The 25,867-nt window shown below is 35.6% G+C and overlaps 2 protein-coding genes across 5 annotated transcripts; both read left to right on the top strand.

The window, feature by feature from the left end:
• Positions 1-11,665: 11,665 nt before the first annotated feature.
• LOC110899059 (GDSL esterase/lipase At4g28780) lies at positions 11,666-13,918 on the top strand. The gene is made up of 5 exons (XM_022145928.2): positions 11,666-11,970; positions 12,356-12,483; positions 12,844-13,086; positions 13,183-13,435; positions 13,524-13,918. The coding sequence occupies exons 1-5, from the start codon at positions 11,715-11,717 to the stop codon at positions 13,754-13,756; spliced, it is 1,113 nt and encodes a 370-aa protein (XP_022001620.1). The 5' UTR covers positions 11,666-11,714; the 3' UTR covers positions 13,757-13,918.
• A 1,953-nt stretch (positions 13,919-15,871) lies between these two features.
• LOC110899060 (NACHT, LRR and PYD domains-containing protein 13) lies at positions 15,872-20,787 on the top strand. 4 transcript variants are annotated; one of them, XR_002569885.2, is made up of 17 exons: positions 15,872-15,993; positions 16,061-16,214; positions 16,323-16,425; positions 16,505-16,573; positions 16,662-16,781; positions 16,885-16,958; positions 17,069-17,168; positions 17,261-17,303; positions 17,382-17,444; positions 17,765-17,994; positions 18,114-18,237; positions 18,823-18,926; positions 19,008-19,121; positions 19,205-19,375; positions 19,948-20,105; positions 20,230-20,375; positions 20,472-20,787. XR_002569885.2 is itself a non-coding variant. In XM_022145930.2 (17 exons), the coding sequence occupies exons 2-17, from the start codon at positions 16,151-16,153 to the stop codon at positions 20,615-20,617; spliced, it is 1,812 nt and encodes a 603-aa protein (XP_022001622.1). In that variant the 5' UTR covers positions 15,872-15,993; positions 16,061-16,150; the 3' UTR covers positions 20,618-20,787. The 4 variants fall into 4 exon arrangements, 3 of the variants coding, with proteins under 3 accessions (XP_022001622.1, XP_022001623.1, XP_022001621.1); XM_022145930.2 differs by having other exon boundaries at positions 18,117-18,237; positions 19,962-20,105; XM_022145931.2 differs by having other exon boundaries at positions 19,962-20,105; positions 20,230-20,369.
• The last annotated feature ends 5,080 nt before the right edge of the window (positions 20,788-25,867 follow it).

The raw sequence follows: 25,867 nt of genomic DNA, 5'->3' as shown, positions 1-25,867 counted from the left end.
TAACTCAAAAGCACTAATCAATACTAAGACAAGGCACGTCCCGCTCGTCTAACGGACCGTAGTACGCATGTAGGTAGTCGTGCGTTCTAGAGGAAGCTTTGAGTTACATCGGATACAAGGAACGCAAAACTGTGAGTTCATGTCCCCCTTTTCTTTAAACTGTTTTGTTTATTTACTTCGATGGTGAAATACATGTTACAAAAGGATTACATACAAATACAATTGGTATGGTTAGTCTAGGAAAGTACCATAGATCATGTGAGCGGGTAGGCGGATACTTGAGGCCATTAATCCTCGTCGTCGGACCGAGGGACATGACTGATAGATCTATTCGGGTGTAGCGAGCTCCACCCCTGAGTCCGTTGAGTGGACCATGTGGTGACTATGTCTTACCGACAAAGTCTGCTAGGTTTGAGTCTTCCTGCATCACTTCACACATATCAGTGGCCTTGCAAACCATTGGTGATCTTTTCCTTGTTGCTTTCATACCGGGACTTATAAACTTACAGACATACTTACAATGATTTCAAAGGTTTACTAATACACACAAACAAACACATGAAGTCGCTTAACTTTTGTTGATGTTTTCAAACTACATGTATTTCAGGGAATTAGTAAGTGGATCTGGCGGGCGTTGGAAGTTTTTATGTTGCGTTAGGAATGAAGATGTCATCCATGGTCTTTGAGTTTGGTCAGTGTGTCTTATTCCCGGACGAGACATGTCTTCCAAACATTGGTGCTATTCAATATCTTTTGAAGAGTCCTTAATGAACTCATAAACAATTTGTATGGTTTGTAAAATTTGAATTTGAAGTCTACGTTTCAAAACAATGTTGTTATGTTTTAAACTTATTTAATGGATGACGAATCTATGGTTTTATCATATAGTTGTTGTTATGATTGAATGCAATGGTATTAAGAAAGTCACACCATAATCACGCTTCCGCAAAAGTCAGGGTGTGACACTAACGGAATACGATGTCTCTCATCATCGGTTGGCCGAAAATTATGGGTTAAAGTATATGGCAAAACATGGTTACCGTGTTGGATTAACATAGAGGTCAACCAAGGTAAAAAAGTGGGTAATAATATTCCAGATTTGCTAATCGGTAATCAGGGTTGTTATTGTACTATTGGTTACATTTTATGTGTCAAATTATGCTAATATCTCTTTGTGTTCTAATCTTGAAAGTCTAGAAATGTGATTAGTTGTTGTAGTGTTGTTCTTCGGCTTTTTTAATGGGGTTTCATATCATAACAGATAACCAACCGTTATGATTGTCGGGCAGTTTGGTTTTTGGGTTATTTGGGTTGGGTTTGTATGAAATGTACTACTTTTATTAGAAAATAACCTATACTTTTTATGTAATATAATATGTTAAAGTAGTTGTTGTCTCTAGAATATAACAGTCAGCAATTTAAACAATTTTATTATTATTTTAGACAAACTATATGTAATTTAAGCACTAACAAATTAATGTAACGATCATGATAAAACCCGCAACTAAGTTATAGTCATGACTTCTAACTTTTTTCCATGCCTTTTCTAAATTATAGATAATTTTTATTTGTCAATAGAATACCCAACATCAAGGCTTTAAGGATTCAACTAATTTGTTGTGGGCCATACAATAGCAGACCACCACATAATCACATTTATGTGTATATGGTTAGTTATCTTTATCAATGAAACCAAGAACTCGTTAGATGGACGGGTCGGGACATATTGGATTGTTGGCCAAGACAGGTTTGTATTAAAATGGGCCGTTCTTTGTACGGGTTGTAATGCATTAACTAATGAAGGCTATAAACACTTATAATATGAATATTAAATTTGATCATTCTTTGTATAGGTTTTAGCATGAAGTTGTTTTACTGTGAGCGCTAATAGTTCAGCTAACCAATAACCAGGTTTCAACCGTGAACTGAATTTTGGTCTCAAATTAAATTATTATTAGAATATCTTAACTTTTTAAGAATTAATTGAAGTAAGCTTATCTGTTTTTCTTAAGTTGAATGATGTGCTCCATTGGTAGCAATATGATAGTTTTTTTTTTTGTGAGAAATCACATAAAACTTAAAGTTAACAACATATTGATACTACTAGGTGTATTTTTCTAAAAATTATGGAAAACAAAACAAGATGGAAGTGACCTAAGAGTATTCTAGAAGATGGTTTCTCGCAATTGTGATGGTAATATTCTAGACGGTGTCTGTTTTACTAGTATCTACTAGTTAGACGTGTCTTTTGATGTACGTATCAGCCGAGTCGTAGATATTATTGTATGTGCAGTAGCTTTGTCTGCGGGCTAAGAAAATGCATGTCTAAAACATATGCATGTAACTGATCCATAAAGTTTTGCTAGGATCTGTGACGAGGTGGTAATATGTTTTTATTTTGCTCATGTGTGTCTTTTTGTTGTTCCACATGCTAATGTTTTTTTTTTGTTAATGCTTGTATTATCATATATATATACAGAAACTGATAACTCGAACAAGGAATTACCAACTATAATCCAAATGTTTGAGCGTATTCGTAAAAGGAAAAACTGGCTTGTATATGTTGATCATATGATGAAACGACAAACAAAATTGTAAGTTTGTATTTCAATGTCACAACATGTTTTTTTACATTAAACTAGGTTTTTATGGGTGTTGCTGCATTATCTTTTCCAGGTTTCGGGTTATTCATGTCTTTGCAGAAACATGCCAGGTTATTTAATCTATTGAAGCCTTATTCTTTTAAACATAAGTTTCATTTTTGTATGATAGTTTTTTTATTTATTTTGAATCATATTGAAGGAAAAAAGGAACTTCAAATTTCTAGAAGGTGGAAGTGCTTCGGAAGATCTTTTTTCCTTTTGTGATGAACAATGAGCATGGTAGATACCGTAGACTTTATGGTTGAGCCGTTACAATAAATTGATAAAAAAGTGGTTGTTGGTGATACATGATTGGGGGGGGGGGGGCTATTGGAATCATCCAAAGCGACTGTTGAACTTGAGAATAATCACTTGTCTGATATACGAAAGGAGATTGAAGAAGACCATGAAAGGAAAAAGGACGAGTTAGGGGCTATGCGAAAAAGTTATTGACAACTAAGGAGATAACTCTAAAGTTATGGTGCGAAAGCTTATGGAACAATTATCTTTGGAAAGTTGAGAGTATCTTGACATGAACATGAAGTTTTCATTGTGCTTTATGATTGTAATACACAACTTTGTATTGCTACATTCTTATTTTGAGTTTTGGACATATATGTTACAATCCATCATCTATGTTATTGTTTTTATGGTGTAATTGAGATAATAATGCATCTTAAAAGCAAAAAAAGTGCTTGAAACATTGAGGTTATAAAGTTGCGTTTGTTGTAACCAAAATTGTAAGAAATGTTGCATTTACAATAAAAAAAAAGTTGCATTCTTGTAACTAAAATCTGATAAAGGTTGCATTCATGTATAAAACAGTTGCATTTAAGTGTTATAAAGGTTGCATTCTTGGAACTAAACCATTATAAGAGTTGCATTTGAATATAAAAATAGTTGCTTTTCAAAGTAAAAAAAGTTGCTTTTCAAAGTAAAAGTTGCATTATAATGTAAAAAGGTTGCATTTTAAAAAGGTTACATTTGAGTATAAAATGCAACACTTTCAAAAAAAGGTTATATTAGCCATTGAAAAGGTTGCATTAGATCTAATGCAACTGCTTCCAACGCAGCCCCGGATAAAAGGTTGCACTAGACCTGATGCAACTTTTTCAAGGCCTAATGCAACATTTTATTGGGGTTGCATTAGACTCATTTTCTTGTAGTGTATTGTTCTAACACGCGTGGATCGCAATGATCTTCTAGACGTTGGGAGTGGTCATTTCGCAGAGACTGTTAGAGCAATGAAGGTATAATGTATACAAATTCTACTGATTCCTGCATATTATATATAGTGGGCTGCAGATAACTAAGGATCATGGTGGGTTTTTGAATTTTGCTATGGTTTATCTTGATATATTATATTATATTATATTAAGTGTTTCTTGCATTTTGTTACAGACATTTTATAGCGCGTTGTATAAAAATTTCACAATTAGTGGGGTTTTGAAGAAATACGTACTGATTTGAGCTCTTCTGGTATCATTTAATTCAAGTCTTGATTATCTAAGACTTTAAAAGATGAATTATGTGATATTTGTGCCCCCACGGCCATCAAACAAATACCAAATCAATGAAATATTGTATTTCATACTTGGGATTTGTATAAATATGTGTATCATTTGCACATATCAATTCTTGTTCGATTTCGAGCTCTAAATCGCTTTCTGGAAAGTTATACGCGAACTGATGCGTAAACGTAATCAGTCTAACGCGACAAACACTCTGGAATAGTGACATAGGCTTAACATACCTTAAATAACCTTTACATAACTTATAAATAAGTTTTGGAAGGTTTGGTGTGTTGAAATCAAGTTTATTCGCTTACAGGGACTAATTTCGACAAACTGCAGAAAGTATGCCGATTCATACTGTAACGAACATTCCGGAACTTGATCATAAGTTAAACATGCCCTAAATATCCTTTACATAGCTTAGAAATAGGCTTTGAGGTGTTTGGTGCGCAAAAATAAACTTATTTGATCAACAGGGACTAAAAGCGTCAAAAAGTGCATAAGTTTGCATTTTCGCGCATATCTTACATTCTGAATATATCCGGACATCCAAAAATTTATGTAATCATTAAAATATTATATTTTAGTGATTGGCATGATAAAATTCCATTCGTCGCTCAATTTGGATCGTTTTTGCGTTCGTTACGACTTCCGTCGTAATTAACCGAACAACGCAACCGTACGACCAAACAAACCGACATCCGAGATGTTTTTGAGCATATTTTAAGTTCCTTATACTTTAACTTCATTTTTAAGCTTTGAAATGGGGTTAACGGGGCTTAAACGTGTCAAAAATGCATCGAAAACCAAGTTTGGGGCTTCAGGGACTAAATCTGCCATTTTTGAAAGTTGCTGGTCTGCAAGGTCCTTACGGTCCGTATGGGGACTTGCTTACGGTCCATAAGCAGTGCCAAAAACATCAAAAATGCAGAAACATTGAATCTGGTCCTTTCCACCTATTCTAATGGTTTTTCATGCTATGGGCTGGTTTGTGTGATGAACAAGTCCCCCAATCCTTCCCTAACAAGTGGATGGCCAAGATCTTTCCCTCCTTAGCAAAGAATGATCCTAACGGTGAACCGAATAGTATAAATAGGCATGCTCTTCATTCATTTCTATTCACCCTTGATCTGAATTACACTCTAAGTTGGAGCCTTTGCTTCATACCTGAGTGTGATAGATCAAGTTATCCCTAGCTTGGACCCTTTGTAAGCTTACTTCGTTCTTTTATTGCTTTCCGAGCGTGAAAGTCAAACAGTGTTTGACTTTCTGCTTTGACTACGAGTTGGTCAACACGAAGTTCGTTTGAACTTCGCAACGTGAGCGTAATCACGATGGTTATAGTCCTTAGTGACTATACCTACTGATTACCACCTTGACTAGGCATAGTGACGAGTCGTAGTTTCGGTCAAAATGCGTATTTAAGCGTGTTTTGCAACAAAACTACCCTAAGGTATCAAAACACTTTTTTTTATATCAAAACCTGTTTTCAAACTTAGTTAAGCATCTTTTAACATGCTTAGCTCGTCACCTTTAGTTTAGTGCTTGTTTAGAGTCGTAAGTCAAGCGGTCTAAACACCGCTTAGACTTACGAACACGATCCGTTTGGTTGATCACTAGGATCCGACCAAGCATGTTTAGTGACCATAGTTGTATAGGGAATAACCTTCCGAGGTTATACCTTATGGTCACATAGTTTACGTAGTTGTATGATAGGTAGTTTATATGCCTTAGGAAAATGACCAAAATGCCCTTTTCATGCATAATTGGATTTTAATCATATGTAACCTAAACTTTTGTCACTTAACTGATTATGCAACATATTGTAACATGTTTAGGCATATAATACTTGTCATAGGACTAGTTAGACGTCTCGAACGCGCGTTTGCGCGAACGACGCGTTAAAGTAGCGTAAGCTACCTTAATGGGTCGTAACGGGTCGAAAGCACTTAGGTTAGGTTTCGACTTAGTATGTAGGCTTTGTTAAACCATGTCATACGAGTTCCAATAACTCATTTGGTTTACAAGACCTCATCCTATCCGATCTTCCGACTTAGGTCCGGTTTATTTATATAGTTATTAGGTTGCCGATTGATTCCGTGCTCCCTCTAGCTTTGCTTGGTTGTTGTTCAAGACTTCTAAGCATTCTCAAGTGAGTACATAGTTCCCCTATTTTACTGTTTTCAAATGTTTTGGGGTGATTCATATGTGTTAAATGATTTTGATGTTTTTATTGATGGTTTTCGAAAACGATTAAAATGGTTTATATTAAATTAATAACGATTTTGATAAAGTGAACAAACTTGTTGCTTGTAATTACATAACGAATAAAATTCATTAATTTTGGCCGAACCGACCAGTATTAGGTTATGGTACCATAGGATCTGACAAATCCCGTTATCAGACTGCACCCATGGTTATGTATGGGTTAGGTGGGTAGCGACCGAATCTGGGATTGTTAATTTACCCTTTGGTGGTTTATTAATGCGAGAAGCGAGATAGTCGAGTCACGAAGGTTTGGATGTTATTAGCGAGACGACCAAAAGTAGTTTTCACAATTAAAACGAGAATGATTTAAACGACTGAAACAATTTGACGAGTTAAACGAATTGGATAAACGATTGGTTTTTGGGTAGTGATTAGATAATGGGACGGGTGTGATGTGATAAAAGCATGGTAGATACGCCGCTGGTACAACTTATATATAAGTGTTTTTATCATATTACATTCCGTGGCATTATTTAGTTCACTTGGTTAAACGATTTTAAAACGATGTCACATAATGATATTTTCGAAAGGATATAAACCATACGAGTTTTATTTAACGAGTTTTTACTGGATGTTTTACAATTTGATTTAATTAAATAAATGTTTTGGGTTAAGAATCATGGCTATGAGATTTTACGAATTATAACTAACTTGATTTGAGTTGGTTAATTATGTCACAATACTATATTTTTCAAAACAAGGTTTTTAATTAAGTATTGCAACATGTAAACTAGCCATGAATCCGACACTCTCATAAAACCTATGTACTCGCCAGCATTTCTTTGCTGATTTTGTTTTTACATATGTTTCAGGTGTTGTTAAATGATGTTGATTGTTAGGATGCATTATCACATAGGACTGGACGAGGCCTTAGTGACTTAATAACAATAATAGACTATGTTTAACTTGTTTTTTTAGATTTCAAGACGATGTAAATGTTTAATGTTTAATAAAACGAAACTTCAAATTTCCGTGTGTTTTGAAACAATGATTCTGTTACAACACTCCCGGATGTTTCCGCCACGATTTGTTGTTTTATCGTGGTCGGGGTGTGACAGAAAAGTTGGTATCAGAGCTCATGGTTATAGGGAATTAGGTTATTAGTAATGCTTTGACCTAGTCTATAACCTTCCTAGGACCCCAACACAAGTTATCTTGTGTTTAGATCTTAAAACAATACCGTCACCTATCCTTAGGTGACAACCACAACAAGAACATAAATTTCGAATCCGCTTTGAAAACCAATCATCTGTTCTAAGATGATTTATTATAAGGTTTTGAACCCTTTGAGTTTTCAAAATCTCGTCAAAGTTTGGGTCTTATAATGTGAACACGTGCAAACTGGAAGGGTGAATGCCTGTACCCTGAGTTTTCTGTCTAAGGCTAGAGTGTTCGTACAAATCCGCAATATCGGACCAGTCACTCTTACCTGGGAACTCTTGGGGTGAGTGTTCACTTATTGGCGAGCATGTCTTCAGCGATACATTAATATGACTCGTTTACTTTGATTAGTCACCGTCTCATTTGTTTGCCTTAAGTAACAAACAAATGATCACAATTTTACGCGTTGTCATTCTGTTTTGACTGCCCGATAGCATTTCATTCGTTTCTTCCTATGTCTTCCATTTCCTCTAGAATGTCACTTCATTGCAACGACGCTCAGATGTCCGAACAGGCTACTAACGTTACCCAGCGAATAGGCGAAGTAATCCTGAAGACTGCTGAATTAGCTATTGCCATGTCCCGTATCCAGGATGAAGCCACCCGAGAAGCATCAAAGGAAGCAGAAGCCAAGCCTCCAAAAAGGTCAAAGAAGCGTAAAACCTCAAAGAATCCTCCAGCCGTTGCACCAAATCAAGCAATACCTGGTCAGGTGGCAACACCACCAGCCAAGAAGCAGTACTTGGGAACTGCTCCTTGGTGCAATCAATGCAACCTTCATCATCCGAATCAGATACCCTGTCGCAAATGTACCCACTGCGGACGATGGGGACATTTGGTTAACATGTGCTGCTTTATCATCCAAAACAAAGCTGTTGCAGGTCCTACTGCTGCTCGAGCACCATACGAATGAACAACCCCTTTGTGCAATCAGTGTAACCTCCATCACCATGCAAGTGTCAAATGCCAAAGATGCTTCAAGTGTGGACTTGTTGGTCATATGGCAAGAGACTGTCGTTCAGTCGTTGTGTTAAACCAAACTATTCAGAACCCTGTTCAATTTAAGCAGATCCAGCACAAGCTCGTTTTCCTCCTGGAACTTGCTACTTCTATGATGAGACGAGTCATTTCAGGAACGAATACCCAAAGTTTTTCAATGCAAATCTGATCCACGGATGAGCATTGGTTGAAACTTCTTCTTTTTTCTTCTTACAAAAGAATTCTTCTCATTTGAACCCTACACTACAAACCATACCATTTAATCATGTTTAAGTCACTCTTTTTTTTCGATTATATTAATTCATGACGCATATCATCAACATGGATTAATTCAATTTCTATTGACAAAAAAAAAATTAAAACTTAAGGGTTGTTTGGCAACTTCTGAATGAGTAAGTGCTGAACTAGCAAGAGGTTTGAATCATTAACTGTTGAAAGGGTAAGATGTCTAAACCATTAAGAGCCAGTATAATATGTTTAACCATTCAAAGGCAAATGTCTGACCAATTCAGATAAGAGCTCTTAACCATTCAGACTCAGTATAATACTTAATCATTCAGCGACAAATATTTGAACCATTCAAACATCTGCTCGCGAAACAAACAGTTTGAACCATTGAATGTTGAACAAGTAAGACACCTAAACCATTAAAAACCCATTAAGAACTAAAACAAACAACCTACATGAACAATGTAACTTGTCATGCAAAAAATAATAATATCTGTAAAGGATAAAAATGTAATTAGACAAAAGCAAGAGTAGTTTTGCATTAGACATATGGGGCAATTTGGAGAAGATTAGAGAAGATTGGTCTCCAAATTAGTCATGAAGAAAGTTGGGAAAGAAGTTGTTAAGTACTTGGGGGACTACCAATTTGGGGTGGGGTCCCCAATGGGGCGGAGGTGGTGCTGCACAGCGCTAACAGGTTCCTTAATTCTTTTCATTCAGATGGCTCGCTAGCCATGCTTACGGTTGATTTCTCTAACGCTTTCAACTTAGTTAACCGTTCGGTTTTGCTTCACGAGGTCCATCGCCATTGCCCCTCTATATTCCCGTGGGTTAAATTTCTGTATGCCTAGCCTGCTAGGCTATACGTGGGGAATGACCACATCGGGGCATTCACGGGGGTCTAACAAGGGGATCCATTAGGACCTTTGCTTTTTGCCCTAGCCTTACACCCCTTAGTGCTACGGGTGCAGGAAAACTGCAAACTCCCCTTTCATGCTTGGTACTTGGATGATGGGACGGTTATCGGGGACGCTGTTCAGGTTGCTAAAGCTCTTGACATCATTCGTTCGGAGGGTCCAGCCTTGGGGCTACGACTTAATATTAGAAAAACTGAGTTATTTTAGCCGACATGCAACGGGGTGAAGGTACGGCCAGGGCTTTTCCCCAGTGAGATTGGGAGGCCAGAGAGAGGTGTCAAACTGCTAGGAGGGGCAGTCAGCCGTGATGCCAGTTTCATTAGTGGTCTAGCGGCTAAAAGGGCAACGCGAGCTGTTGATATTATGGGACACCTTCCTTTATTGCGGGATCCTCAAAGCAACTCCTCTTGCTTAGATCTTGTATGGGGGTTGCAAAGTTGCTATTTGGTTTGCGAACTTGCCAGCCCCCCTTTGTGGATGATGCTATTTCATGTTTTGATAAAGGTCTTCGAGAGGCAATAGAAGACATTTTCGTATGTGGGGGGCCTTTTTTTGGTGAAGTCCAGTGGCGGATCGCGACCTTGCCGATGCGGCTTGGTAGGTTAGGCCTTCTTTCGGCCCAGGATGTGGCTGCCTATGCCTTTGTGGCTTCCAGGTCTCAATCTTGGGAGTTGCAGGACCACATCTTACGTAACAGTGGGGTTGCTAACACTGACCCGGATTATGCCAGCGCCTTGGAACGCTTGCATGAATCTCTCCCGGACTTTGATCTCGACGGTTTCTCTAACAAAGACACCGCCCCCAAAACGCCACAGAAAACTTTGGCGAATGCCCTTTATTGTCGAATTGCACAAAGTTTGGGAAAAGATTTCCATTTGTCCCCTCGCCAGAAAGCCGTCATTGAATGCCTACAGAGGCCTCACGCCCAGGATTTCTTAACTGTTATTCCTATCGAAGGTCTGGGTCAACGTATGTCAGCGGTGGAGTATCGGTCAATCCTTAAGTACCGTCTGATGATCCCCATGTTCTCGAATGATCAAACCTACCCAGTCTGCCGTAAAGCATGTCTGGATAAATACGGGGAGCATGCGTTACACTGTATAGAGTTGTCGGGGTTTAAGTATCGCCATGACTTTGTTCGAGACGCATTAATGAATATTCTCAGACGAGCAGGGATCTCGGCAAAGAAAGAGGCACCCGTTAATTTTCTTACGGACCCAGCGGAAGGGAGGTCCACCCTACGCCCGGCTGACGTGCTAGTTTTTTGTTGGGAGGGCGGGAAACATGCTTGTGTCGATCTCACAGGTGTATCCCCCTTAGCCGGGTTCCGGAAAAATGGGTTTGTGGCGGGGCAAGCGGTACTGAAAGCAGAGTCAAAGAAGGTGGAAAAGCACGCGAAAGCTTGTGAGGATAATCAGCATGCCTTTGTCCCTCTGGCGTTTGACACGTTCGGCTCCTTGGCGTCGGAGGCGGTTCGATTCTTGGCTAGAGTTCAGCGTGTGGTCCACAGTAACTTTTCGACCCCTCAGGGACGAGGCTTTGTTTTTAGTAGATTAGGGTTTTCTATTCAGAAAGAGATGGCGGCGCAGTTTGTTGTCCGTCTACCTGCTATCCTTATGTAATTTGCCCTATGATTAATTTGAAATTTTATTAGACATGTTGCTATATTTTGATAAACGGGCCACAAAAGAAATGCTAATCATTTATGTCGTTATTGAGAAATTATGATAGACAGCATAATTAATATGACTTTTATAATAGCAACACAATGTCAATAGTTCTCTATACAAACCTCCCTATAAAATACATAAAAGTACAATAATTCATAAATGGTGAATTGTAAAATTATTACCCGAACAAACTTACATTAACCTGTCACAACCCACATTTATTAGACCTCAACAAACTAAAGGACCTACATCCATGCACTCCAGTATAAAACACCACCACTAACCACCATCTCCTCTCGTCTTCACCACTACAACATGGCTAAATACTCCTCCTTCACAACCACCCTTCTACCGCTAGATGCCGTCTTGACGGTTCTACTACTTGTAGCTGTGCCAAGTGCTCATGGAGCTCGAGCTTTCTTAGTGTTTGGTGACTCGTTGGTTGATAATGGCAACAACAACTACCTCCTCACCAGCGCCCGGGCTGACTCCCCACCCTATGGCATTGATTACCCGACACATCGACCCACGGGCCGGTTCTCCAATGGACTGAACATTCCTGACCTTATTAGTAAGCTACTTATGTTTACTTTTATATTTTGTCACATTATGCTCTAGGCATATATAACACGAGTCATTATGGTTGCATGAGGTGATTAGTGACTAGTAGTTGGTGGCCTATGAGTTTGACTTGTCACCTAAACTATAATATCTAGAATTTTTTAAGATCTATCCTATGTTTTCTTTTCTTTCCTACTACTAATATATAATTTGTATTATGTTATTATAACGTATAAAAGGGATTTTTTTTAGCCGGGTGTCATTTGCAAGCAGCCTCTGTATCTCCTGGAATAAAGCGTAACGTTTGCTTATTTCACACTTCTCACGCCATACTTTATGAGTAATGAGATATTACTGGGTACGTTCGTTTGTAACTATAACTTTGGTGTTTGTAGGTCAAAAGCTTGGGGCTGAACCCACTTTGCCGTACTTAAGCCCGGAGTTGAACGGAAACAAACTATTGGTCGGGGCAAACTTCGCTTCGGCTGGGGTCGGAATACTCAACGACACCGGTCTCCAGTTTGTAAGTTGTACATTTGTACCTTTTCTTGTTCTACTTTTTACATAAAACTTCACCATGAAATTACACATGTACATGATCTTTATCAAAAGACAAAAGGACATCTAATGCCTGTTGACCATTGACTTTTTTGGTCATTTCACTACCTTTGGCACGTGACCACAAGGCTGGAGGTTTCTGTTGCATGCTTCTTTCATCACTAAAGAAAGTTGGCCTCAACATAAATGAATATTTATTAATTTCCATTTAAAGCATACGAATATTTCATAAAAAGGGAAGGGTGATTTTGACCTTTACTATTATCAACTTTTAATGCATTCACTTAATAATGTGACGTCATGTATTTTAACTATTTTTGGGTAGGCAAGTATTATAAGGATACCTCAACAACTAAGAAATTTTCAACGGTACCAATCTAGAGTAAGTGCATTTATTGGACCGGACCGGACCCAACAGCTCGTGAACCAGGCTTTGGTTCTCATCACACTAGGCGGCAATGACTATGTTAACAACTACTTCTTGGCACCGGTTACCGCAAGAAGGCTACAATACACCATTCCTCGGTTTACCGAATACATTATTTCTGAGTACCGCAAGATCCTTATGGTAAACGTGTATCATAACACTCTATATCATGTGCACTTGACTTTTTAACGTGTAATATTTGATATTAATTAATTAATTTTGGCAAATTTATTATAGGAATTATTTAACTTAGGAGCTAGACGGATCCTTGTGACAGGATCCGGGCCGTTGGGCTGTGTTCCATCCCAACTAGCCGCTAGGGCAGCAAACGGGCAATGTGCATACGAGCCACAACAGGCTGCAGCTTTATTCAACCCCCAACTAGTGGAAATGATCCAAAGTCTCAACCAAGAGCTCGGGTCTGACCACTTTATCGCGGTCAATGCAATGCATATGCAAAATGACTTCATCAATAATCCTAGAGCCTTTGGTGAGTTGCAAACATGATGAGACCTCACAATACTATGTTGTAACTTAAATGTTAATGATTTTAACTACTTTTTTGGTTTTTTAATTAGGTTTTGTAACATCAAAAGTGGCATGTTGCGGACAAGGACCATATAATGGGGTTGGAATTTGTAACCCGACTTCGAATCTTTGTGCCAATAGAGATGCCTATGTGTTCTGGGATCCGTTTCATCCAACCGAGCGTGCAAACAAGATCATCGTCGAAACAATTTACACGGGTTCAGAGAAGTACATGCATCCGATGAACCTAAGCACCATCATGGCCTTGGACTCCATGGTTTAACTCATCAAGCCTAATTAGTTATATCTAATAATTTTTATTTATCTAATTATGTGCCCTAAACTCCTAATTAATATGTTGGGAAAGTCTAATTGTGGTTGTTAAGTAATTGTATTGAATCTTCCTAATGAAGTAATGAGGAACATATTCATTTATGAAGGAACATATGATCATGTATAATAATTATATGTAGGTCATGTTATAATGTAGCCTCCATGTGTTCGATGAAATGCCGCAAAAAGTACATCACATCACATGGTTTTAACTTGAATTTCGATTATGTACACTGATGCAAGGTGTCATGAAATTAAAGCAGATAACGAATAGTCGAAAAAGTTGGTAGAATGAAAGCTTGGGGCCCATATTTCCCGAGGAAATCCAAGAACATGGTATCATAAATGCATATTTCATACATGAGTTGTGACACATATCATATTTAATTCGTCCGATGTAAATAAGATACCGAGAATATCACGAAAGTAGCATTTTCACGGATTTGTTATGTCGAAAATTTATAACGCCTATGACGGACAAACAAATCCACGATCACGCATTTACTTTCGGCCGCATATCTTACTTTATTCTTGTTAGGTGAGCGAACTTTTGACTAGACACGATCATATCATGAAATTTATGAGTTTGACTTTAGTTTAAAGAGGTTCAAGTAAGTTTTTTTGTCGAACTCTCGAACAACGTTTAGCTAAACGGACTGTGCTTACGTCAACCCAGCAGGTTCACGGGTTGACCCATTTATTTATTTAATGTGTTTTTAATAAAATAAACTATTCGGGTATTGTTTGTGTTAAAATATAAATTTAAACATGATTGATTGAAGAAAGTAAAAATAATATGCAAACCTACGATTTAATACATCGAAATAATAAAATAATATTTTTTATTAAATAGATAGTGTCTGTGTCATTCCACAAATACATATACAACATTCGAGATAATACACGTGACATGATTTTTAGTATCACATTGCATAAAATCGTTCGGCGGAAGGTTCATTTGTGTTCGTTCGTTTACTAAACAAACAAACACGAACAAAAAATTCCGTTCGTTTAGTTAAACGAACGAATATGAACAGAGGCCGTGTTCGTTCATTTATGTTCAAGAACGTTCGGTAACGTGTTTGTTTGTGTTCGGTAGTTCATTAGTGTTTTTAGTTTTTATATTTTATTTAGATAATTCAAATTCCACCGAATAAAATATTTAGTAAGTGTCAGTGTATTATATATTGTGTTCATGAACGCTTGTTTGTGTTCATTTGTTTCCATTTATATTCATGAACATTAGTTTGTGCTCATTTGTGTCAATCAGCATTCGTCTTCGTTCGTTGCCTAAAATTAACAAACAAACATGAACAAGTTATTTTCCTTAACAAACGAACACAAACATAAAAACTCGTTCGGTAAGTGTTCATTAACAGTTCGTGAACACATATATATTTCTTAACAAACAAACACGAACAAGATCTTGTTTGTGTTCGTTCAATTCGTTTGCAGCTATAATGACAGCCGGTAAACATGACCTCCTTAAGAACCCTAATTCTCATTAGCATCCATATAACCTGGATGATGGTATAATTCATTTTTCATTATATTTTTGGTATTTTTCTAGTCTTTTTACTGTTAATTTCTTTTATTTTCTACTGTCTGTAGGACTTAAACCCAGAACCTCCAATCCCAAAGTGTTTTGGATTATTTGGTTACACGGTTTGGACTTATATTCCATTGAACGCACAATCTCTAATCTTAAAGTGTTTTGGATTATCTGGTTACACAGTTTGGACTTATATTCCATTTGGGTTAGTTTTGGGCTCATTTCATGGACCTTTTAGCCCATAGTAAGCTAGCAGTATGAGGTCTCCCGCCCACCTTAACTTTTTGACAAAGCTTATAACTTTTTTTACAAAATAAACTTAACGTTGAGGTTTGAGGTTTGGTTTAGCTTTTTAAACTTATGCTTATTAGCTTATATAAGCTAATTTGAAAAGGCTTGTTTGAACTTTGAAGATGTTTTTTTTAGGTTATTTGAAAAAACTTATTTGTTTGTGTAAGAACAAACGATAGAAAAATAAACTATAAATATAAATATAAGCATAAGCTAAAAAATAAAAACTAGGCCAAATGAATCTAGCTTCAGTCGGGTCATAAAACGGGTTGAAATCAGCGTCCTTCAACCACCTACCTGATCAACTCCATACGCTTGCTGCACTCAAATTCATCTAAACTAAGGTTAGTTTCTCTAAATCTGATCCCTATAACCATATCTATCAAAATCTGAGACGCATTTCGTTACTAGCATGGTTTAATCAAACCGGAACCTTTCTTCTACCGGTGGTCAATTCAATTGCAAAAGTTTACCTACCAGTTTTGCATCGGTGATAAAAGAATGCCTGAAGTTCCGTCGTTGATCACTTTATGCATAGGCGCAATTAGAGATGCAATCCTTGACGGTAATTTTTACAATTAGTTGTTTGTAGTTTTAACTGTTGATTTTGGTGCAAAAAAATTGCATTATTTGTTGTAATTATGAAAAATAATTGATCAATTTGTGTGTGCAGAAAATGGCAATATACCTTATGTTTATCAACTTCCATCAGAATTGTTTGATCAGATTTTACCCAATTTACCTCCACTGGGATTGCAGAATCTACAAGATGCAATGTTTGTTCATTACCTCATTCATATGTTTATATGTTTTTGTTCTGATTTATATATATATTTTTTTTGGCTATCTATTCAGGCCATCTGGTAGCTCTAGTGATAGCTGGTTTACTGATAATTGCTTAAGACCTTCAAGAAAACGGAAAAGGTATATATGTTGTTCAGTTTTAAAGGGTGCTTGTTTGAAACTTTTAACGTATAGTTTGAACTGAAAACAGTATTATGCGGGTTTACAGATATGACAACTTTGATATAACGTGGAGAGCCCGGTATAAATCAAGATGGCCAATTGTTAAAGAGGACGCAGCAGCAGACACCGATTGGCAGCAGATTTACTGGGAAAAACATCTGCAGAAGTATGAATTCTGCAACCTTTTTGAGTTCAAAATCTTTGAGTAATATAAATCTATTTATTTGTTTGATATTTAATTGTATCGTCTTGATTTGGCATCTTAACAGCTGCCTTGATGCTACAGCAGAGACGATTTCAATCACTTTGTTTGATGGTTCTCTTGGTGACGTCGAAATTCCAGGTAATTTTGACCGGCTTCTGTATCATCCATAGTGAATAATGGGGTGAAATCCTTTTGAGCAGATGTTATATTTGTTTTTTTTTTTTTTTTTACAATTTTTGTTTCTGCAGATGCTTTGCTAAAATATATTAGTTATGAGGGGCACATAAGAAGGTCAAGAAGTTACTCGAACTTGGCTTATCATTGTGAACGATTTGGTTTATATGCCCGGTAAAACTATAATACTTATGATCCTTTTCATCAGAAGCATGCGCAGATTTCAAATGTTTTTAAGCGTTGTTTTTGGCCTTATTCAAATGCAGACGTCTCAGACTCCAAAGTGCTCATTGTGTTGCAGACATTGGTGTAAGATAAAGAAATAATTATCCGCGCTCGTTAGTCATTACATTGTATTATTTACTAACGTTTGTATTTATTTAACAGCACTTATTAAGGAATACTCAATTGGAATATTTGGAGATACAGTGGCTCAAGTCTAAGGAGCAGGTAATTAGTAATTTAGTATGCCCATGGCTTTGTAGCCTAGTGGCTTCTTGGGGGTGGGAAAAGGCTTTGAGACCAATAGGTCTTGAGTTCGATTCTCACATGGGGGTTTTCCCATATTTATTGGGTTTCCTCCTGAATTGGTGTATAGGCATTATGCCTAGTGGAGATGGATATGATCGGGTGGTTCCGTTGGTGACACGATGACACTCCAGTGGTCCGTCAGTGATCCAAATTTGCCGTTAAAAAAAAAGTAATTTAGTATTGTCCCATGTTCATTCATTATTGTTTTATTATTCATTTTTTTTTAAACTTTTTTTCAGGTTGAGGGTCTATGCAAACTTCTAGAACAAAACAAGGAAACTTTGGCATCACTTGAATTTGTTCATTGCAAGCTTCCGGCAACTCTCGTGACTGCAATATGCGAGTCACTGCACGTGAAGGGATTTGAAACAAATGTGATTAGAAGTTTCTCCATTAAGAGATCAAGCTTTCTTGACTGCTCGGATTTTCCTCTACCTCTTGGTTTGGAATCGTTATTAATAGCAACAAGGTGTGTTATGCGTATGCGTATGAATATTTTAATTCCATCATTAATTATCTCATAAATCATAATGTATGTGATTGCTTGTAATGTTTGATGTTACATGTTTAATTGTTGTATTATGGTAGCAGTGGTTTAACTTCGTTGATACTGTCCGACAATCACATGTGGTGGAAAACTGCAAAATTGGTGTTTGATACGCTTCTCGAAGCTGAATCGTGTTTACAAGTTCTTGATCTCTCAGAAAACAATGTGTGTGCTGCTATACAACTATATGATTTTTTTAGGCAAATTGGATTTAAATAATCCCAGCTTTCTCAATTTGGCCGATAATATTCCAAACTGGTCCACTTTTGGCCGATAATAGTCCGCTGTTAAAAATAGCTTAATGGAGTTAAGCTTTTTTCCGAATTACAAACTGATGTTTTATGGATTTTGATCAGAACGAGGATACGAGTCGATTTATGTAAAACTTACCTCGAAACGATGCTTCAAACGGCTTGATTTTTGTTAATTAGAAGCTTAAACACCCGAGTTGAAGCACCGTTTTCATCGTTCGGGGCAGTATTTTGAGGTAAATTTTACATCAATCAACTCATATCCTCGTTCTAATCAAAAGCCCTAAAACATCAGTTTGTAATTCGGATAAAAACTTAACTCCATTAAGCTATATTTAACGCTGTCTATTATCGGCCAAAAGTGGACCAGTTCGGATTATTTTCGGCCAATAACTGAGCTGGGATTATTATCGGCCAAATTGAGAAAACTGGGATTACTAAAATCCAATTTGCCTTTTTTTTAGTATATGGATCTAATATTATGATTCCGAGGTTTCAGATTGCTGGATGGCTTTCACATTTTAAATGGGGATCGCCAAGTTGTATTAATACAGATCGACAAATTACCAAATCACTAAAATCGTTACGTGTGCTGAACTTGAGGTATTTTGAATGCCATTATTATTTTTATTAAATTACACGGCAGCTTCTTTAAATAAGAATATATATAATTGCTGTCCGCAGATGCAATAATTTGCAAAAAGAGGATGCGGATTGCCTTAAATATGCCATGGTTTATATGCCTAATTTAGAGGTGTTAAATTTAAGTGAAAACCCTCTTCAGGATGAAGGGATTAGGTCAGTACATTTTGCGTTTCAACAGATGACGACTCATATATACTATGTAAAGTCTGGTCTGACACGTCACCTTTTAATTGTAGGATTTTGTTTCCGTATTTTGTTGAGAAATCTAAATGTGACACTCCGTTGGCTGAGTTACACTTGGAAAATTGTGAGCTTTCTTGTCAGGGAGCAAGTCAGCTATTGGAAATTCTTGCTGCGTTAAACGTCCCGCTGAAATCTCTGTTCATTGGAGATAATCACCTTACCAGGTTGGTGTCTCGAGAAGTAGAGGTGGCAAAATGGGCGGGTGGTTAACATGTCACTTAAAGAATAGGTTACTCGTGTGTACGGTTTGACGCTTGGGTTGACCCAAAACACTTTTCAAGAATTTTAAACTTAGTGTATCAAGAAATTTCATAACAACATTTCAGACCACCTAAAAGACAAGTTTGTTTGGTTTATGCCCGTTCCAGCCAAAAACTTGCCGCAATATTATATATGACAAAAATGCCCCTGAACCAGGAAAATTGTATGTGTTTTCTGGAAGTATACGGTAAGTCCAAGTAGTAAATACCCCTATTTTTTTCTTTACAAAAAAATAACCTATAACTTGTAGATATCTTATCAAGGGTATGCACGATTCAGCTTTGAGAAGCGTATAAAACACCAAGTTAATTTTTATAATAGAATGATTTAGTAGGTTTTATGCATTGAAAATACTATGGGCAGGTTTTTATCTTCTCATATTCGTTAACCACGGAATAATTAGGTTGAAAGTGCCACCTCTATAATGAGATCCTTTTAAGTGTAATCTATGTTTAAAAAGTTTGTTTGTTTAAAGAACTTTCCTCACAGCAAATTCGGGCCATCTCTGGGAAGATTCTTACGTTCAGGTATTCAAATCCTTGATGTTAAGGGAATCGGGTTGGGTTTAGCTGGATTTTCAGATGCACAAAAGGAAATTAGTCAAGACTTGAGCATCGTGCGCATCAACATAAGGTTCACCTCATTAATATTCTTATGTAAAGTTATTAATTATTATCATTTCAAACACACACAAAAAAAAAAAAAAAAAAAAAAAAAAAAAAAAAATTAAAAACTCACATTGTTGAATTTTGCATAGTGGTAATGCTGGTGGAGTCAGAAGTGCAGAATTTTTGTCAAAGGTGATTTCACAGGCGCCAAAACTTATTTCAGTCGACGCAAGCAGTAACTGGATCCCTGTTGAATCACTGCCTGCTATATGCGCGCTTCTGAAGGCTGGTAAAGGTGAGCAATTTTATATCTTTCTTTTATAAATATATATCTATAAAAATATTTATATAACAGAATGGAAGTGGAATATAAACTTAAAATTTTGTTTAGGACAACTCGAGCATTTTAATGTGAGGCAGAATCCATTGTGCAACAAACCCGACATTGCTTCCGTGGTGGCTGAATTTCAAGTGAATGGAAAACCAAATATCTTACTTTCATCACCAGTTGCTACCCTTTATGATAATGACCCATAGCTGATAGAAAAGGCAAGATATAAGTAAATATGATTGATTTGTTGTAGGATTAAATAAGGTAATCATTTGGTATTATTGGAGAAAAAGACATGACAAATCATCCTCCTAAAAAGGATGGGTTGGTGGGTTGGCTTTTATCATGAAGTTATTATATCCTTCATTTCTGTCTACTCTAATAATACTATACATGAAATTATTTCATGTATCTAGTTCGGTATATTATCATAAATGCAGGGGCGGATCGGATCTACCTTATGATAAGGGGTAGCCTCCGTTACCCCTTGGTACTCCGGCGGTAGTGTAAATTTTGGAAAAAATTGACGTTTTTTCGGTGTAACGGGTAGTGTAAATTTTGGAAAAAATTGACGTTTTTTCGATTTCGTTACACCTTTTCTTTAAAACGTTACCCCTATGAAGATTTTCTAGATCCGCCGCTGCATAAATGTCTAGGGTCATGTTTCTATATTTCAAAACTTCTCTCATGATACGTTAGCAGCCTAAATGAATATGTGGAATTTGTTTGTCATATATGTGAAGTGAGTTTTGATTCGTAAAATAGGGGGATTTTATATTATTCTCCTCTAAACTTGAAAAATATCATATGTTCTCAAACACAAGTTTTTTCAATCCTGTAAAGTTTGGTTTTAAAAATTAGAACAGCATACGTGTATCTTATCCTTCACAAGTGGTCCCCTTTTTGATTTTGCAGTAGTTCATTCTTGGGTTTAGACAACATATATTTTCATGTAATCTAACATTTTTAGATCGATAATATCTGTACATATAATAAAAATAAAAGAAATCAACTTTCGAACACTTACGGTGTACGGGGCACTCTCGGTGACCCCTTTCGGTGACCGAAGTCCCCGCTCGGGAACACCGGCGCCATCAAGGCGGTGAGGCAAATCGGGGAGTAGGGTCGGGGAGAAGTCACCGATTGAAGGAGAGATGTGGTGGGCCAGCCTATTTTTCAACCAATCAAAATCTTTTTTTTTTTTTTTTTTGAATAAAAAAACAAGGGGAGTTAAGAGGGGAATGACGCCATCAAATTGAGGGTGTGAGGGAAGTTTAAGAGGAGAGTTGACGTGGCACACGAGGATTGGTTATGCGTAAGAGAAGGGACTCCCCTCTTAGGGGAGTGCCCCTCTCACCCTTATCATCATGTTATACCATGTCTTATAGATAATTATAATTTTAATTTAATCTCTTCTAATTAATTATAGATAATCCTTCTACTAAATATTATTTAGTTTAATTATTACTTTTATATTTATCTATTTACTTCAAATTCAAACTTAGTTATCTAATTTGATATTAGAGTAAATTACGATTTTGGCCCATGTGGTTATATCACTTTTACCCTTTTAGCCCAAAAAGGAATTTTTTTAACATCTGAGCCCTCAACGTCTTTTTTCTAACCCTTTTGAACCCCAACATCTTTTTTTTATGATTTTCTCACCTCATTTCCAAACTTATCTTATATTAATTAAATGAATAATGAACTAATATTAAATTTCATCCTACTTTAAATTTTGAATACCATTCTTCTATATTTCTAATAAAATATGATTCTAAAATTTAAATTGTTAATTTAAGATATTTTTAAATAAAACAAATTATTTATCACGAAAACCAAACTTTGTATTAATATATGAAATATTTTTATTTTCACTACTAAAAAAATTATTATATCAATTTTATTACATAATTTATAAATCAATTTTTCGAAATGGGTACCAACATTTTATCACTCAAATAGATATTGATTTACTTCTTGAATAATATATCTTCTTTTTAAGAACCATCTTCACAATTCGATTTAATTCACTCTTTAAAAACATTTAAAAAAGTATGAAAATGAAACATAAATTTTAAAGCACACATATCTTTTGTTTGTCCACCACTTTTATATTTTTTCTATTTATAGTATACGTAATTATTAATTCTTATAAGATAATAAAATAAGAAATAAAGTACGTAAAAGCACGATATCCCATTAAAAAGTTTCAAATAAAGTACCATAAGTCTAAAATTCAAAACAAGAAGTCGGGAATAACCACTCCAGATTACAAGCTAATATTTTTAGGGTTATAAATCTATTGATAGATTTGTTACTTAGGTTTTAGTTATGGGGTCATGTAGTGGGTTTGGTAATGGCAAATTTTAATACTTGGAAAAAAATTGAAAATAATTTATAGTATAGCCTAATAAAAGTTATATATGCATTATATATAAAAATAATAAATAAAAATGTATAATTTTTATTCGAATTTCGAATTGAATCGAATTTAAAATTATAAATTCGTATTCGATTTACTTGAGTCGAATTGAATCGAATTCGAAACGAATTCTGAACACCCCTAGTATCGAGTATTATCCATTAGTATATTGAAAGATATGACTTTTTTATTATTGGTATATAAAATTAGATTTATTAAACCCGTGTAATACACGTGGTTTTTTATAGATATACCTTTTTTTATTATTTACTATACAAAATTACATTTATTCGACCCGTGTAATAGATGACGTTTTTTAAGATATAACTTTTTATTATTTGATATATAAAATTAGATTTATTCAATTCGTACAATACATGTGGTTTTTTTAAGGATATATATTTTTTATTATTTAGTAACGGAAATTACATTTATTCAACCCATGTAATACACATATTTTTAAAGATGTAACTTTTTATTATTTGGTATATAAAATTATATTTATTTAACCCGTGAAATAAATGAGATTTCTTAAAAATCTATTATTTTATTATTTGGTAAACAATATTACATTTATTCAACTCGTGTAAAACAAATGGTTTTAAAGATATGACTTTTTTATTTGGTATATATAATTATATTTATTCAACCCGTACAATATGGTTCTTATAGATATAACTTTTTATTATTTAATATATAAAATTATATTTATTCAACCAGTGCAATAAAAGAGGGTTTTAAAGATATATTGTTTTATTATTTAGTATATAAAATTCATTTATTCGACCCGTGTAATACACGGGGTTATAACCTAGTTTTTTCATATATACGGCATATAGACTATAGTCCAAGACATTTAGTATCAGAGACGGACCTAGCATGTTACTAGGGTAGCCCCCGCTACCTCTTGACGCTCCGGCGATAGTGTAAATTTTGGAAAAGGTTGACGATTTTTCGCTTTCATTACCTCTTTTTATATAAAATGTTATCCCTACAAGGATTTTTTAGATTTACCACCGTGTAGTATCAAATATTCAAATGTCATACAACATATTATCTAAGTACATAAAAACTTTGTATTATTTTACTAATTGTTCATAGATATACAGAGGTCGTTTGACTTTTTAAATCACCGAAAGTTATATATATCTTTTATTTAAACTAATAACTTTTGATCTTTCGTCTAATATATGTAAATTGCACTGTCTTTTAATATAACTAGTTTTTTTAGTAGCGCCGCGTTGCGGCGAACGTCTTTTGTTGTTTAGCCTGTGTTTACATGTGTTTTGAAATCATTACGAGCGCGTTGCGCATGGAAACCGCTGACAAGAATAAAAAGAAAATATAGAAAAAAACACTAAAAGATAACCAAAAGAAAATCAACCAAAAAAGTTGTATGGTAATAATGTTGTTCGTATGAAACCTGTGGTCAGAAATGAGGAAATGATACTGGGTACCGGTACCGAATTTTCCGAACCGAAAGATCTTAAGTACCAATTCGGTATGACTTTTGGCATTCCTGGTACTGGTTCGCTACCGTTTTTTACCTTCATATACAGATACCGTAATTGGTATTTTCGGTACCAGTACCGATTCGGTATTGGTTGGCACCGAGTTCATCTCTACCCCTGAAACTAAAAAAAGAAATCATTAAAAGTTGAAGAAAAAAAAATGTAGCACGATACCGTTGTTCATACGACACTCGTGATCAGAGATAAGCAAATGGTACCGGGTAGCAGTACCGAATTTCCAGAACTAAAAGATTTTGAAAATCAATTCGATACCAACTTTTGGTGTTTTCTGTACCAGGCTAGTGTCGGTTTTTAACTTTATGTACCGATGACCGTACTGGTATTTTTGATACCAGTACCGGTTGACAAAAGTTTATTTAACTTAAAAAGTAAAGAAGATAATAAAACTATTAAAAAAACATATATATTATTATATCTTTAACTGTTCAAATCATTCTATTATTAAAAATACCAGTACCGGTTGACAAAAGCTTATCTAACTTTAAAAAGTAAAGAAGATAATAAAACTATTAAAAAACAATATATATTATTCTATCTTTTACTATTCAAATCATTCTATTATTATATAGGAGAACTAGGTTATTACCCGGGATTGCTTCCCGGGCTCGGGAAACCTAGTTATATTAATTATTATTTGTTATTAATACGACCTCATTACATTAAGCATCTCATTGGATTCAACAACGTCTACACTTCACCGGATTAGATCATGAACCCATATTAGACGTCAAACAAAAGCGCAACACGACCACATGAATAACATTATTTCCACTTTTACTTCAATGCACTTACATGATCGGGTGATTTGGGATTTTGTAAAAATGGTTGTTCTTGTACTTCTTTACAAAATTACATAGAATTCAAAAAAAAAAAACGAAACAACGACTTAAACAGATGTTGAGTTATTCAAATTTCTGTTGAATACTAAATGAAATGTTGACCAAAATTCAAACAGATGTTGGCCAAAACATCTGTTTAAGGCCAAACATCTGTTTATGGCCAAACATTTGTTTAAGGTCAAATATCTGTTTAAGTCCAAACATCTGATATATAAGGCCAAACATCTGCCAAATACAATCATATATATCCATCCATTATTCTGAATTCATAAACCCATAAATGCAGAAGAATTTCACATTTGCGATTAATAAACCAAGTTTCTACTAATTGCAGTTACTATTAGCAAAAAGAAGCATGATATCATCTATATATAAAACACAAATTGCTAATAAACTACAACCACTGACCTATACAACCACTGATTACAAACTACTGATTACATAAACAAAGCATAAGTAAAACACTGATTCTTCATTCAAATGTTGTAGGTTCAGCAGTGCTTTGGTCTTCAGCAGTACTTGAATCACATCAGTAGATTGAGCTTCAGTACTTTAACTTCATCAGTCTTTAAATCAGCAGCAGTTGTGAAGAGCACTACTTTGAGATATCAGATGTTAGGGCCACTATCAAGGGGAAAGATATGTACAAACACTGCTTAT

The sequence above is a fragment of the Helianthus annuus genome, chromosome 4 (assembly GCF_002127325.2).
Source record: "Helianthus annuus cultivar XRQ/B chromosome 4, HanXRQr2.0-SUNRISE, whole genome shotgun sequence".
NCBI lineage: Eukaryota > Viridiplantae > Streptophyta > Magnoliopsida > Asterales > Asteraceae > Helianthus > Helianthus annuus.
This window is presented reverse-complemented; position numbering and strand designations above follow the sequence as displayed.

Coding starts and splice junctions, on each gene's coding strand:
- LOC110899059 (XM_022145928.2), top strand. CDS start 11,715: ATGGCTAAATACTCCTCCTTCACAACCACCCTTCTACCGCTAGATGCC. Junction 11,971..12,355: donor GAACATTCCTGACCTTATTA/GTAAGCTACTTA, acceptor TGGTGTTTGTAG/GTCAAAAGCTTGGGGCTGAA. Junction 13,087..13,182: donor AGTACCGCAAGATCCTTATG/GTAAACGTGTAT, acceptor AATTTATTATAG/GAATTATTTAACTTAGGAGC.
- LOC110899060 (XM_022145929.2), top strand. CDS start 16,151: ATGCCTGAAGTTCCGTCGTTGATCACTTTATGCATAGGCGCAATTAGA. Junction 16,574..16,661: donor CCTTCAAGAAAACGGAAAAG/GTATATATGTTG, acceptor GCGGGTTTACAG/ATATGACAACTTTGATATAA. Junction 20,376..20,471: donor GCTTCTGAAGGCTGGTAAAG/GTGAGCAATTTT, acceptor AATTTTGTTTAG/GACAACTCGAGCATTTTAAT.